Source organism: Diadema antillarum, unplaced genomic scaffold (assembly GCF_040938485.1).
Source record: "Diadema antillarum isolate AM-2024a unplaced genomic scaffold, OU_Dant_1.0 seq00000142_RagTag, whole genome shotgun sequence".
NCBI lineage: Eukaryota > Metazoa > Echinodermata > Echinoidea > Diadematoida > Diadematidae > Diadema > Diadema antillarum.
This window is the reverse complement of record NW_027271218.1, coordinates 88466-103613: the sequence shown is the minus strand read 5'-3', so window position 1 is coordinate 103613 and position 15148 is coordinate 88466. Positions and strand designations below refer to the sequence as shown.

General features: G+C 38.2%; 1 protein-coding gene across 1 annotated transcript; it reads right to left on the bottom strand.

The window, feature by feature from the left end:
- Nucleotides 1-365: 365 nt before the first annotated feature.
- On the bottom strand, nt 366-13031 carry LOC139727670 (1-aminocyclopropane-1-carboxylate synthase-like protein 1). Its single transcript, XM_071638651.1, has 12 exons — nt 12880-13031; nt 10241-10300; nt 9077-9217; nt 8133-8199; nt 7567-7664; nt 6816-6893; nt 5483-5583; nt 4886-5027; nt 3775-3916; nt 2875-3017; nt 1533-1686; nt 366-482 (listed from the first exon to the last, which is right to left on the bottom strand). Exons 1-12 carry the CDS (start codon nt 12991-12993, stop codon nt 433-435), a joined length of 1290 nt encoding a protein of 429 aa, XP_071494752.1. The 5' UTR covers nt 12994-13031; the 3' UTR covers nt 366-432.
- Between the last annotated feature and the right edge of the window lie 2117 nt (nt 13032-15148).

Here is a 15148-nt window from a genome sequence, read left to right as displayed (position 1 = left end):
GAGCAAACACAAATTAATCATGATATAGATACTGATTACACTGAGTACAACAACAGTGAAAAGAACTTTATATGTTGTATATTCATAATCAAATATGATGGATATAATTAAAGAGATCAATCCTGTGACATATTTCATATGTCAAGGGCAAACATAAATAATTAGTATTCTGGTTATTCAGATTATAATTTATCATACTCCCCACACACACGCAATAAAAAAAGAGAAGTGAATTACAAAAGTACAACCCTTTTTTCTTAAAAATTTAGAGCAGCATTTGAACTTAAATGATATATTTGCTATACTGACATATGTAATTGCCAAGGAGAGGTAATGTAAATCATTGAAGCTGGAAACAGCTGAGACCAAATGGACGGGCATCAAACAAGGCCAGGACAGCTAATGATGAAAGGAAGCATCCGTGATGTTGGTCTAGGTCTTCGCTGAGAAGGACAAGCAAGCTTCCTTCAACCTCTTCAGTCCTGAATACATGAGCAACATTGGTAAAAAAAGAAAGAAAGAAAGAAAGGAACATGTTGGATTAACTCTAGTCTTTATTCAAGAGGATGTGACATAGAATAATATTATGTGAGACATCAAAATGTAAAGTTTGATCATTATACACATTAACCCTATATACATGTACAAATACTGTACTAATTTTTCGCGCTTGGCAGGGTAAGAAGAAATTCACATGTTTTCAATACCGCGGAATCAAGACATCAACTACTGGAACATATGGCGGGCAAAAATATTTGCATGCTTTTATTTTCGCGCTTGCTTTTGGTTGTGCGAAATGCGCAAAAATTTGAACACCGTGAAAATTTCAACTTTTACAGTAACTAAAAAAACATCAACACTTTTGACGATGAGGATTGGAATGCTGTGTGATATTTCTCCAGCTCAGGGTAGTTGTTTAATTATGACTTTATTCAAGTTCAAGAAAGTGTTAGAATGACATGTATACAAAAGAACCAGGTCCACCATTTCATTCAAAACGAATGGCAGGTTTAGACACATACATGGGGTACAAAAAAAAAAAACAACATTAGAGTTTACATTACTGCATCCAAAAACATGGCTATCATATCAAACATAAAATATCAAATATTACCGGTAATCAATCAATCAAATATCAATACATATACTATTTCTACGTAACAATAACAACAGTGGTGTAATTATCTTCCACAGTATTAATACAATAATCTGCATTAAAAAATGATAAAATAATACAAACATATAATACTTAAGCCTTATTATCATCATCATCATCATCTCATCAAATCTTCACCAACACAGACTTTTATTTGGCTCTGTGCCCCATACCCCCACGACATATTATAATAATCAAAACCCATCTTTACAACTATATCATAAATCATTTTCAACAAATATGACTCTCATTTCTCATAAAATAAAATCATGGAATATGGTTTGCTAGTTTTTATTCTTAATGGCAGCAGAATTGTCAGCCTTCTCCTTTTTCTATTTCTTTAAAAAAAAATCACAACATTATTTCGTTATCCTACCTTCTCTGAGTTGATGCGGGGGCACTGCAAACATGATCCGGTACCAGCCGAACTCTCCGCCACAGTAGCCAGCCGAGGGCGACAAACCAACCCCGCACTTCAGCAGATGATCGGTCAGTTTTGCTTCTTCCTCCGGCGTATTAGCTGCAAGAAACTAACCATAGCAGACCAGAAGACTTTCTTTTTAATAATGTAAAAGCGGTTTCTTTCGCATACAGATACTTTCGCAGTTTCCATCGGTGCCGACTTTTTCGCGTGTGTTAAAATTTGAGGTCGGCAAAATCTGTGAATTCACAGTCGGTATAAACTGTTTTATTTTGCACATGAAAACCCAAACTACAATCCCATTATTCTTTTATCTATCGAATAGAAATTGAAATTAAATGCAGGCTTATCTGAAATCCCGTCTCTCGAGTACTTTATAACATGACATTGCGCGGTATCGCTCTGTGTGTGTTGACCATCAATACACTCAATGTGCGGAATCTTTGTGTGTGCATGTGCACAATAGCGTTGTAACAAGCGGCGAGTTCAAAACATTTTCTTGCATGGTTAATTTTGCGTGACTTTTCAAAACATTTTCGCGTGATGTTAAATTTGCGGTTCAAACTCAAAGCTCGAAAAGCGTGTAAATAAAACCACCGCGAAAGAAACCACTTTTACAGTACATGCTGCACAAGGCATCATCCATTGGATCCAACAACATTCAAATGGAGGGTGAGGGGGAGAGTGGGGTGGAAGGGGGGTGGAAGGGGGGGTTGGGTCAGGTTATCCCAGTAATGTATTTTTCATCGTGCATACACAGACTCCAGTTTGTCCAATACAAATGGAATTATGCTGTTGCAAATTAATACCAAACTCTGACAATGAATGACAACCTTGGAACTCAGGTAAACTCACAAATTTTGGTCTCATCTTATCTATCAGATATTTACAAACAACAACTGACATATCACACAAAAATACCCAATATACATGAACTCAAAGAACGTCATACATACTGTTGAAAATAAACAGACAAGAAAATAAATGCCTCCAGAGTCCCCTATTGCCACTAAAATTTATAAAGCATAAGTTTTTCATTTGACAAGACTAGAGTTAATTCAAAAAATCTATATGCTACACACATAAATATTTGGAAAAACTAATTTCTGTAACCTTTAAAGAAGGTTTCACAGACAAAAACTATCTTAGCAACAAGAGGACATAACTCCCCATTCATTTACCATTGAAACCGACGGAAAACATATTTTGAGTGCGTGCCTATGAGGCTCAGGAGAGTTTGAACTGCATTTTTTGTGGCCAGACATGCAAAGATTAAAGAAAATGATAATAAACTGACCTTGCTGAGATCTGCCCAGATGAAGAGACCAGCGCTGGGCTTGGAGTACGAGGCTCCTATCTCATCCAGGGTTTCCATGGCAACAAGAAGTGCCGCCCTCAGCCTGAACAGGTTGGTGGGGAAGAAGGTGCCATGCAGCCAGTCTTTGGGCATGAGGAGTACAAGCAAAGTGATTAAACCCTTTGAAAGAAGGTGCCTTGAAACATGTCTTACACCACTGAGGTATAGATAATGGAATTCCACATCTTCGAGAAAGGTTACTTGTAAAACCATAATCTTTGGGCACTGAGGAATTTCTGAACAAACGAACGATAAAAACAAATGAGCGAAATGAACAAATGAATGAACGAGCAAACGAATGAACGAATGAAAGATTGCATGAATGAACCAAACTTGGTGCAGCATTATCACAGCCGAACTATCAGATTATCAGCAGGACATTGATAAAAGTGAACAAGGCGTCTGGAGACTGAGCCTGCTATAAACTCAGCCTGCCTGTTTCCCTTGAGAAACTCCAATAATGCTCATGAAGCTAGGTCCATTATTTGAATAATAAAACTATCTCTCTCTCTCTCTCTCTCTCTCTTTCTTTTTAGCCTCAGTGTAGAGTATAATACTCCTTAATGAATCCAAGAAATGGAGAGTGATTATGAAGAAGACACTGTAATCTTTGATGCAAAAGAAGAATAGGAGGAAAAAGAAGAAGAGGAAGAGAATGAGGAGGAGAAAGAAGAGAAAGAGGAGGAGGAAGGGAAGGAGGAAGAGGAGGAAGAAGAGGAGGAGGAAGAAGAAAAAGAAAAAGAAGAAGAAGAAGAAGAAGAGGAGGAGGAGGAGAAGGAAGAGGATGAAGATGGAGAAGAAGCTGTAATCATGAATCCAGGAAGGTCATTGTAAACAGACCTTTATCTTCTAGAAGTCTAGCAGCAGGAATCTGAATTGAGCTGGCGGCTTGCTGAAAGTCATTCAGCCGAACACAGACCTTCAAAACGTCTGGATTCCATGTGTAGAGGGCACCCAGAGGAGATCCAGGTATACCAAAGTCCTGACAAAATTAACCAAATAAGTTACATGGCAATGTAAAAAAAAAAAAAAAATGCAACCACAAGTAATTGGTAAAGAGACTTACTGGATCCAAACATGATTAAGAATGAAAAGTATGCATGTGTACAGAAACTGCTGCTCTATAAATGAATATGAAAGAGTAATACATAGATCCTCATATGATGATATAAACTAGAGCATAAGCTATGAAACTGGTATGTAAGCTCTCTTTAAACGAAATATAATACCTGTACTGGGATGATAAAAGGAATTGCAATATTACACACAACCGATCAACTGAACATCATAAAAATACCAAAAGAAAATCAAATATCAATTTAGATACTATAATACAACATTATGGAACTGCTACAAATCATTTCTTGCTCTTACAAAGTTTTTCTGTTTTGTTTTGTTTTTCCAGTTGTGAGCCCATGCATATATCATATATATTCATATTTTTTGCTGCTGAATAACTCTTTGTCTGCCGTGTTCGCATGCCCAATCAGTTGACGGTTTGCCAACTTTGCAAATTTTGCTCAAACGCACGACCGCACACCACAGATCAATTATAGTTGCAATATATCACAGTACATCAAAAGAGTTCTTAGCCACAGGTCTGCCATATATTCATACCACAGCAAAGATTGCAATTTTCTATAAAACTTAATAGCTGTAGGCCTACTGCATCTCTTGCAAACACATTTCTTTCGAAGAATACCTTGTCATGAAAAATTTTATAATTATTGATAAATGATATAAAATTAAATTCACAAAGAGCTCATTCTTTGTAAAACTAATGTGCCATACAATCTACAGGGCGTTACACTGTGGCACAAAGAGAGAAAACAGGAGTAAGAAAAAAAAAACAAGAAACACCCCCCCCCCCCCCCACAAGAAACACAAACAAAAACAAACACACACAAACAATTGGCACAGTACAACTCCTTGATGTACAAGTCCAACACACCTTACTGAAACCATACAACACATGGGTTCTCATCGGGTCAGGCATGTCATCTAGGGGAATTCCCAGAACGCTGGAGTTTGGCACAGACTCATCGTGGTTGCTGAACTGGTAAATCTCGTCCATGAGGACATGAAGCTTGTGCCTGAAATTTTATGCATTGTTAGATTTTTTTTTAGATATTATGCATTTTTAGACAGATATTTAACTAATTTCCATACAGAGTAAATACAAAAAAAGAAGAAAAAGAAGAAAACATCTTAAGACTGTGTCTAAATTCTCCCTCTCTCACTCAAAAAGAAAAATGACCAAATAGACTTCAATATAAATATAAGATCGTATGTCATAATATAGGATAACATAAAATAGAACACTAACAAGATTATTATTGAATACCAGTATGAGTTTTGACTAACTCACTATTTATATTGGGAAGTTTGGAAAATAAAAGTATTTGAAATGTAAACTTGTACAGAAATTCTAACAAATAAAACAAAAGATTGGAACAAATCTCATCCGAAATGGTCTGTCATATGAAGATATAGTACTTGCTTGATTAACTAATTCATAAACAGGAAGAATACTTTCATCCCATCTTACTGTTTGCAGAAGTCCAAGTAAGTGAGAACCGCGTCTCTGGTGTACACACATCCAATGGGGTTGTTTGGGTTGACCAGGAAGACACCTTTAACTTCATGGCCCTGTGCACAGATGACAAGGAAGACAGGGCTATCAACATTAAAGGAAACCAAAACCCAAAGAGAAATATGGATTGAGTGAAAGCAGCAACATTAGTAGAGCACATCAGTGAAAATTTGAGGAAAATTGGGCAATTGATGCAAAAGTTATAAGTTCTTAGAGTTTTTTATGTTGTAGTGACTGGATAAGGAGACTACTTGAGTTTATGACATCATGTGTGGACAACAATAGAAAGAAAATATAAAGAAAATTCAACATGCTTTCAATTTCTAGCATAATGAAAGAGCACTTGACTAACTGCTTTCAGAAAGCAGGGGGAATAATTACTACCCTTTACATATGTCAGTATCAAGTTGATGAAATGTGTAATTTTCATGAAAAAAATGAATTTTAGTGGAATTCCCTTTATATTTTCTTTATATTGTTATCCACATATGACGTCATGAACTCTAGTAGTCTCCTTATCCAGTCATTACAATACAAAAACTTTAAAAATCAATAACTTTTACATCGATTGTGCAAATTTCCTCAAATTTACACTGATGTGTTCTAATAATGTTGCTGCCTTCACTCAATCTACATTGCTCTTGGAGTTTTGGTTTCCCCAACTCATCAAAACTACGTGTATACCCCTTTCACACTCAGCAAATTTTCTACAGGGAGATCTTGTAGCATCAAAGATCTCGCAGGTAAAATCCCAGGTAAAATTCTAGATTATTATTCTTTAGAACTTTCTGCACATACTGTCCCTGGAAAACTCCTGGGGGCTCCTGGGAGCTGATAATATTACATTTCAAATATGTCAGCAACACGTCAAGGGAATGTGTTCCTTTCATAAGACATTCCTTTTCACTTTCTTTATATAGGAGTAGTTCGATAGGTGTGGCATCACAAATTGTTGTAGTCTTCCAACAGCCAGTAATGATGGCACATTAAATTAACCCAACCTTTAGAAGTCTTTTTAACCCGTTGAGGACGGACTGATTTTGCTATATAACACACATTTCCCATAGGCAGCTGCCCGAGTATTCTCGGGACTCGTCTTGAATGGGTTAACAGATTTTCACTGATTTTCCACAAACTTCGCTGATGTGTTCTACTCATACATCAGCATTCACTGAATACATGTTCTAGGTAAATCCCTCTTCAGTTATTATACCTTTGAATGAAAATAGATGATGATGATGAGGATGGTTTGAAAGAAGAAAAATAAGAAAAAAAAGGATCCCATTACCTCCTGAGTGGCTTTCTCTAGTGCTGCCTTCAGGTGCTCCGCAGTCAATTCAAATGGTTTCTCACCATTGGGACCAGGCTGTACACACGTAAAAAGAAACAAACAGCAAAGGGAACAATTAAGATGAAATGCTTTGGAAAGACGCAAAGTCCATACAGACCTACTCTCCATTACACATCACAGTGCCGCAAACCCACACGTTGCCATCCACTAAAAAATGAATTCATGGATAGAAAGAACTGTATATGCTGTTATTTTCGCATACAGACATTTTCGGGGATGAGGTCATAGACATTTTCATGAGATGTTGTTTTCGCGAACAGATGCCGATGCTAATGTAAATGCACAATCATTCAAGCGCATGGAGACATTTTCGCGTGTTGTTAAAATCGCGATCCAACTGTGATTTGCGAAATTCCCGAAAATCAAACCCTCGCTAAAATAACAGCTTATACAGTAATTGCAACATATTACATGATCAGTATCTCATTGGAAATGCACAATGTAACAGACAATTTATCATTATTATTTCCTAATAGGTGGCATGAATAATGTTGGGACTAACATCTGCTATTACAATCATTCCATTTCTTTCTTTTTTTTTGCACGTGGCTTCTTGTTCCACTTTTCGACTTTCAGAAAATTAATTCTTTATAACGCTAGTCTTTGATTGGCATTTGGACGACAACCTGTTCACTCAAGCTGCAACAGAAATAGGAAAAAATTCACATGTACTAATTTCTCTTCTTACTTTGCTGCTGAGCTTGATAGGGTATATCTTGACCCCTGCTACGTCCATGATGTCACGAGGAATGGAATAGTACAAAGGAGCTGGACATAGCAGAGTGTCTAAGGAGTGGACATCGGACAAGAAAATGAAACAATAAAAAAAAAACACACATTATTGCTTGGCATGAACAAAACTATTCGCCTGGATAAAGTAAAGTCACATACACAGTGTGATTTACTCGCAACTCCAGACTCGACTCACACACAATCATGACCGAAAGTGAACGGGTCTTGAGTTGATGTAGAGTTTTTAACATCCAGGTACTCTCACCTACCGTCGATTGTTACAAATTGGCTGTAAGCCAATCATCAATTCGGTGCTGTCATTACCCGTAATCACTGCATCTCAATATGATACGTGTAATTGTAAACATCTTAAAACTGAAATGGGTCGTACTGACAATCTGATTACTAGAAATCTATCATTCTTTTTTCTTTCCCTTTTTGCTGTGGAATCAAAATTACTGAGTATCTGATTCACTCATCTGAAAATATTTTCGAACCAAACTCGGTGAAGGAAAGTCTCACCTCCGTCGTTGAACAGCACAAAACAGAGAAGATTCATAATTCCTGTAACTCCATTCATGATGCAGAACTATAGAAAGTATTGGGAGAAAGAAAGAAAAAGAGCCACAACTATGAAAACTTTAGCCTGTACTTGAATGAGTTGCAATATCATGAAGCCTAGCCTGAATATACACAAATATCTGACTGCCTTGGGACTTCTATACACTGTAACACACTTTTCCATTGTTTGCTTTCCATACAGTCTTATACATGTAGAAGAAAAAGTAAATTAAAAAGAACTTCTGAAATGGGATGGTGGAAAATATTGGGAGCTCACACCTGAGATCATGTTGCATGTAATTTGAGATAATTTGTTCTAATAATCTAATTTGAGAAGTAACAAAATCAAGTTCTGTGATAAAAAAGGATACAATTAACAAAATTTGTTTTTGTCAAACCCCCTGCGCATGAATACAAAGTCATATTTCAGGCTGATGATACAACCATGTTTTGATGGAATGCAGTAATACCCAAACCATGAGATACTGTATACGCCATACATATAGTGAGTCCAATTTTTCGCAAAGCAGAACTTCCAGACAATTTCGCGAGTGGCTACTTGTAGACCAGCAATCGTGGAGAACAGTAATGAACAGAGAAATAGAGGCATGCACATTGCATTCATGTTGGGATCAGAGTTTAACTTTGCATGTTGTTGAATTTGCTAATAGCACCAGACTCACAAAATTCGCAAATATAGAAACCATGCAAAATATATGGCATACCCAGTAATCCATATCATCTGAGGGTGATAGTTTGTATTGTGTTATTCCTGTCAAAAAAAGCAAAGGTGTAGTAAAGATCGTGGTAGTTTCTATCTAACTTCATGCGAGTTCTCAGGCCTAATGATGGATGGCCTTTCCCTGGACTGAAGATGTGGAAGCGGACAGACACTGACACCTGACCTTGTCCGGGTTGAGAGGTTTGGGGGCGCCCGTCTGCGACGTGAGGAAGTCCGCCAAGGCCACCCTGAGACGCCTGGCACCATTCCTCTCAGTGTACACCAACATCCCTTCCTCCCATCGGGTCACATCTGGCTGGTTGAGCTGCGAAGGAGTCACCAAAGAAGCTTAGAGGCATTATTTACCATTTGCAGATGAAACAAAAACCCAGCTTTAGTATTTCAAAATAGTTCTAAAATGTGACTCAAGGATGGAAACACACAATGTAAAAATTTGAATTAGTATAGTCAATGTTAAGTATTGTTGAATATACAAAATGTGAACAATAGTTATAATAAAAATGTTTCCAGACTAAACCGTCTACTATTATGGTTTATTGAGAAAGATAGTGATATCTCCTTATATTTTACGCTTTATTGCAAACATTTATTTTATATGGTAGGATGTTTTGTGAATACAACTGACCTACACATATGCATCAAGTGTGATATCTTGGACATTTTTTTTAAATCACTGCTTGCAAAGGTAAACAGGACCTTTAAATTAAAAACGATGAAGCAGAATGAACTCAACAACAAATAGAATTGGGCCTAACACTTTAACTTTGTTCATAATTTTTAGTTTTAATTTGTTTGTTTGCATTTTTTAATCATTCATAAATATTTTAAAGCCTGTTTAATAAGTACATAGCACACAATGATTTAAACTGAGCATTCGTATCAATACACTTCAAATCACTCTCAATGAGATGCCTCTTTCTTTCCACATTCTTTGCAAAATTAACCTTCTTGGAGATTTTCTCTTTTTTCATTCTGCAATTACTTTTCACAAAAAAGTATCGTTTCTTGTTTTTGTGCACCCTGGAAACACTAAGGTAGTCGGCATCTAGGTGTTAAGTGTGATTAAGGCGTTCATCTTTCATAGCACTGAACTAAAACTCTGTCAAAATACTTACAGCATTGAAAATAAGGAATACTTGTTGATGTACATTTTGTTTTTGTTTCTTATGAAAGCAACTGCGGAAACAAATCAGAACAAAAACATGTTCTCGGGCTGGATAAAAAGATGCATGAGAAAACAGTATTTGAAATAAAATCATTCTGGTTTGCAGCTCTACTCAAGAAAGAATAAAATAAGACTGAGAATGAATGATCAACTAACACAAACCTTTTCTAGGAGCACATCTGATATCAGAGTGTTTTGCGACATACACAAATCGACAATGCCCTGTAGAAAAGAAAAGAGAGAGAGGGAGAGATAGGGGGAGATAGAACAAGAAGGAAAAAAGGGGAAAAGAAAACAGCTTTCATAATTGTAATGTAAAGCAACATTCTTCAGAGCTAGTGCAGTAAGCCTAGTATTTGTGTAATTGTGCATCGTCACTGACAAAAGAACCATTTCCCTCATTGCGGTCTTATTTTGCCGAGGTGCCTTTTCAGACTCAACTGCCTCTGAGTAAACACTGATGAAAGGGAGACTAGTGCTCAGCAAACCCGAAAACATGACAGTTTTCTTGTCACAAAATTGAAAATTACTGAAGTGGACACTTGTGGACAAGCATGACATACAAACTCTGTATGTAACATGGCCTAATCATGATAGGACACATTTCATCTACGGTTACTGTCCATGTTTACTCAGGAACAATGTGCGAAAAATGGGAAAAATCAGATTGCAAATCACAACCAATCTGCCAAAATAGGTGCTTTCTCTTGTAAAGTACGTGCATTTCACAAATTATGGAATTTGATACTTAGAGCGATTTACCAATGTACACTAGTACAACTGCACATGCATTTTTCTTGATTTAAGAGAATTACTAATTAATCCACTCTTCTGTGCAGGTACTTTTTAAATTTCTCAAAGTGTTGTCTTGTTTATCCAGGCTGGCTAACAGCAGTGATGAAAAGATCAATGCAGGAAAGCATGCTTAAAGGGATAGTTTTATTTTTGGTTGAGGTGAGAAGGACAGCTTTTAACTTTTTTGCAATTAAGATACAGTATACTTAAAAAACCACTTTAAATGATAACAAGAGACCCGGGGGTCACGCCCTCACCTGAGTATCGCAATTTCACCTTCCATGCATTCTTTCACACTCTTACCTGAGAACATTGGAAACTTAGGTCTGCATATGGATCCCCCCCCCCCCAACTCCAGGGTGGGGGGGGGGGGGTTGGGGGCAGGCAGCCCTAGATCTGCAATGAACAAACTTGGAACTAAAGTCATCAATGTACAAACTCATGGTATTAACTTTGCTTTATCATTTCTGGTTCTAGAGTAGAAGATTTTAAATACTCCTTAATGTGTGTGTGTGTGTTGGGGGGGGGGGGGGGGGAGGGGCAACCAAGCAAGGGCCCCCCCCCCCCCCCCCCCCCCAAGAGGGACATGGTGCCCATTTGAAGGAATTGAGATTCTAGGGATGCTACCTACTAAGTTTGGTCAAAATTCATCATGAGGTTTTCAAGAAGATGAACATGTCAGTTCAGGCCCCATTAGGACCCATCTCCATCCCCTCTCATGGGCCCATGGGGGGGGGGGGGGGGCACCCCTGATTCCACCAATCCCATGAACAAACTTGAATCTAAGTCATCAATGTACTAACTCATAGTATTATCTAAGCCCTATCACTTCTGGTTCTAGAGAAGATTTTTAAAGATTCCTTGATTTTAGGGTGTTTGGGTCCCCCTGGGAGTCCCCCAGGTGGGCCATGATGCCCATTTGAACAAATTGAAATCCTATCCCCCTAGGGATGCTACCTACCAAGTTTGGTGAAAATCAGACATGGGTATTTCAAAGTGAAGATGAAAATTCACAATTTAGGCCCCATTAGGACCCCTCCCCACCCCCCCCCCCCTCCCCTGGGTCCCAAGGGGGGCACCCCTGATTCCCCCATGAACAAACTTGAAACTATACAGTCATCAATGTACTAAATCATAGTATTTACTAAGTCTTATCACTTCTGGTTCTAGAGAAGAAGTTAAAGATTCCTTAATTGTAGGGGGTTTGGGCCCCCCAGGGGCCCCCCAGGTGGGCCATGGTGCCCATTTGAACAAATTGAGATCCCATTCGCCTAGGGATGGTACATGTACCTGCCTACAGTAGTTTGGTGAAAATCGGTCATGGGGTTCTCAAGAAGAAGATGAAAATGTAAAAAGTTTACGCACGACGCACATAGGACACCGGACGAAGGGCGATCGCAATAGCTCACTTGAGCCTTCGGTTCAGGTGAGCTAAAAAGCATACAATTCTAAATAAAATTCAATGTTTATTTGATGAAAATCGGTTTTGACATGGCTGAGGTATTCAAAAACAGAGTAAAACAAAGCAATATCCTAATTGAAGGTGGATCCCATCTTTTATTAGTATTGCTTTGTTTTTTATATCTCAGCCATTTCAAAACCAATTTTCATCAATTACAAACTTTGAATTCCTCTTAGAATTATATGCTTTTTCATACTCAATTAGAGGTTTCTCATTATGTCAAAAAAAATCATCATCAGAAAACGTTGAAAACCTCACAAGCCCCATCTCAGCCGAAACTGTACTATCCCTTTAAGCCTATAGTTTGAAATGCTTTTGTGACGCTTTTGACAGAAACAGGTGCATGAATTAATTAACGAGCGATGAATGTCAATGACAATTGTGTAATTTTTATACTAGTGTACTATAATTATTTGTTAGAGGTCCATGTAATTTGACATACTGATGTATTAATAAGCACGCTTGACCAATTGAGAATTTGACCAAGAGGCTCTACTCAATTAGCTACTCCAATGAATCAAATGATGATAAAAGGCTGAATTACCTTTGGATTTTCGGTTTCATGGTAAAGATTTGCCTCGACTTTACCACTTGACTCACGCACTGGGTCCACGTAGGATAACACACGGGCTGTTCTTCCGGCCAACTCCACCTCCATTGCGAGTTGCTCTGCTCCTTGAGTACTTAGCGAGTTGTTTTTAGTAGAAAACTAGATCAGATCGAAGGCCGAGACAGGAGAAATCACCCGTGACATATGAAGGGTATTACGAAGACCATAGACCATCTAAACTGATGAGACTGATTGCGCATCTGATGCATCTAACGGTGGATGCTTCAAAGTTTATCAAAAGCCCAGGGACAGGGTCCTTTCCAGGGTTTGCGCTTGGCTACGCTTTGGCGGCTGTCAAAGTGTGCGCGATCAACCGGCCAGGGACAGGTAAAGTGTACGCTAGTGCTAGGTGAGGGCCTAAACATCTCCCAGCTGGTCATGACGTATTGAGGACTCCCTCTTCCGGGTTCGGCTTGCGGAGAGTGTGGTATGCCGCCAGAGCCGGTAGGAGGCGCCAGGTGGATCCCCGTGTGGGGGCGGCGCAGCCGGGCGCAACGAGAACCAGCGGACAGCTGTACGGTGTATTACAGTACCTGCTCAGGGTTGTGTGGGTATATCCTGTATACATCACATCCCTACAGTACATAAACTTACTGGTATTAAGAAGACCGAGATATTTTTCCGATCCATTCCATCAGCGACTAGGCGACTGACACCAGTTTCTTTCAATGACGACGCACTTCACAGGGTTCAAGGATCGCATGTTGAGCTGAGCCTGGGAGCAGAGGAAACATGGCATTTTCCGATCTGTCCAGCAGAATCAATCGAATGTTATCTTTCGAAACGCCACCGGCGCTTGGTCCCAGTCCCTTCAACATAGCGAATAACTACCACGAGGATTCTAATCCACAGGTGAGGAATGCATAGTGACCTCAATAAACAAAGCATGTTCCACTCAGAATCTCTTTGGTTTGAATTGAATTGAATTTATTCATTTCATTCCATTTACATTGCATTTACATTGCATTTACATTGCATTTGCATTTTTCATTTACATTGCATTGCATTGATGATTACAGTACATGTTGACACATAATATTACAGTAATATAACAACATGAATTAACAGAATATAGAGTTACTATACAAAACGGAAATGAGGTGACCCAACTAAAAGCATAGCTTGTAAAATTTGTTTCCCTCAAACTTTCAATGATGTGTTATACTAATGTTGTAAGCCGGGTTAATGATGGCACTGACAGTCTCCATTTGACGTTGCATATATTTATTTGAACAAATCAAACAGTCCCAGTCTGCCGATACACGTATAAACTCCACATTATCCTCAGCTACATGTCGAATACAGAGTGAATAACAAATACAGGCCTATTAACTATTCAACATAGCAGAGCTCGTAGAGAATACATTTGTATGTCCATTCTCTCTCAAGTGAAAGTGAAGAATCCAGAATCAATCAAATCTGCGTCATTATATTCACATGAAAAATAAAAGTTGCGTTGTGCCCATGCCAACCACACGCACACTGCGCCATGGCATGGACACAACGCGCCTCAACACATTGACGCAACAATAACAGACTGCATATTTCCATTTACCACAAACTTCCCCGCGATTATATAACACAACCATGGGTTATATAATCCCAATTACATCATATCATTTTCATATCATTATACATAATAATACATAACAAAAAATTCATGTCAAATCATTACACTTTACAGCAATTCCATACAGAGCGGATTAACAGTAGATAATTAAAAAAATATATTTCAGGAAAGCGTGTGTTCCCCGCTTTTCCAGTCAAATATACAAACGTCGAAATACTAGTACTACAAAATTGAACGTTATATATGAAATCTGCCAAGAGCTGAAACTCTTTGAACCTTCCAAATTTATAGTATAAAATCATACAAACTCATGTTTGATACATGGCATAAACGTTCCGGGCAAAGAGAATAACACATTAATGTTACAATTTTCGTCAGTTCCGTTTCGATGTAAAGCACAGTCGTCCCACATTGTCAGTTATGTACAGATTCTTCGAGACAACAATGCATAAAAGAACAGAAAAATCATGTCAACCGTGCCGTAACAGAACATTTACTGCGTCGCATACGACCATACATTAATGCCTGTAGTAAGTACATACAACAACACAACAACTTCCCCGCGATTATATCATACGACCCGTATGATAATAATCAATTTTCTAAAAGTAATGTATTTCTCAATGAATCAAT

Bases quoted from the DNA above. Each gene is read 5' to 3' on its own strand.
- LOC139727670 (XM_071638651.1), bottom strand. From the start codon at position 12,993: ATGGAGGTGGAGTTGGCCGGAAGAACAGCCCGTGTGTTATCCTACGTG. The intron at 10,301-12,879 runs GTAATTCAGCCT...TCTTTTCTACAG, and splicing joins ATGAAACCGAAAATCCAAAG to GGCATTGTCGATTTGTGTAT. The intron at 5,584-6,815 runs GTAATGGGATCC...ATCTGTGCACAG, and splicing joins TAGAGAAAGCCACTCAGGAG to GGCCATGAAGTTAAAGGTGT.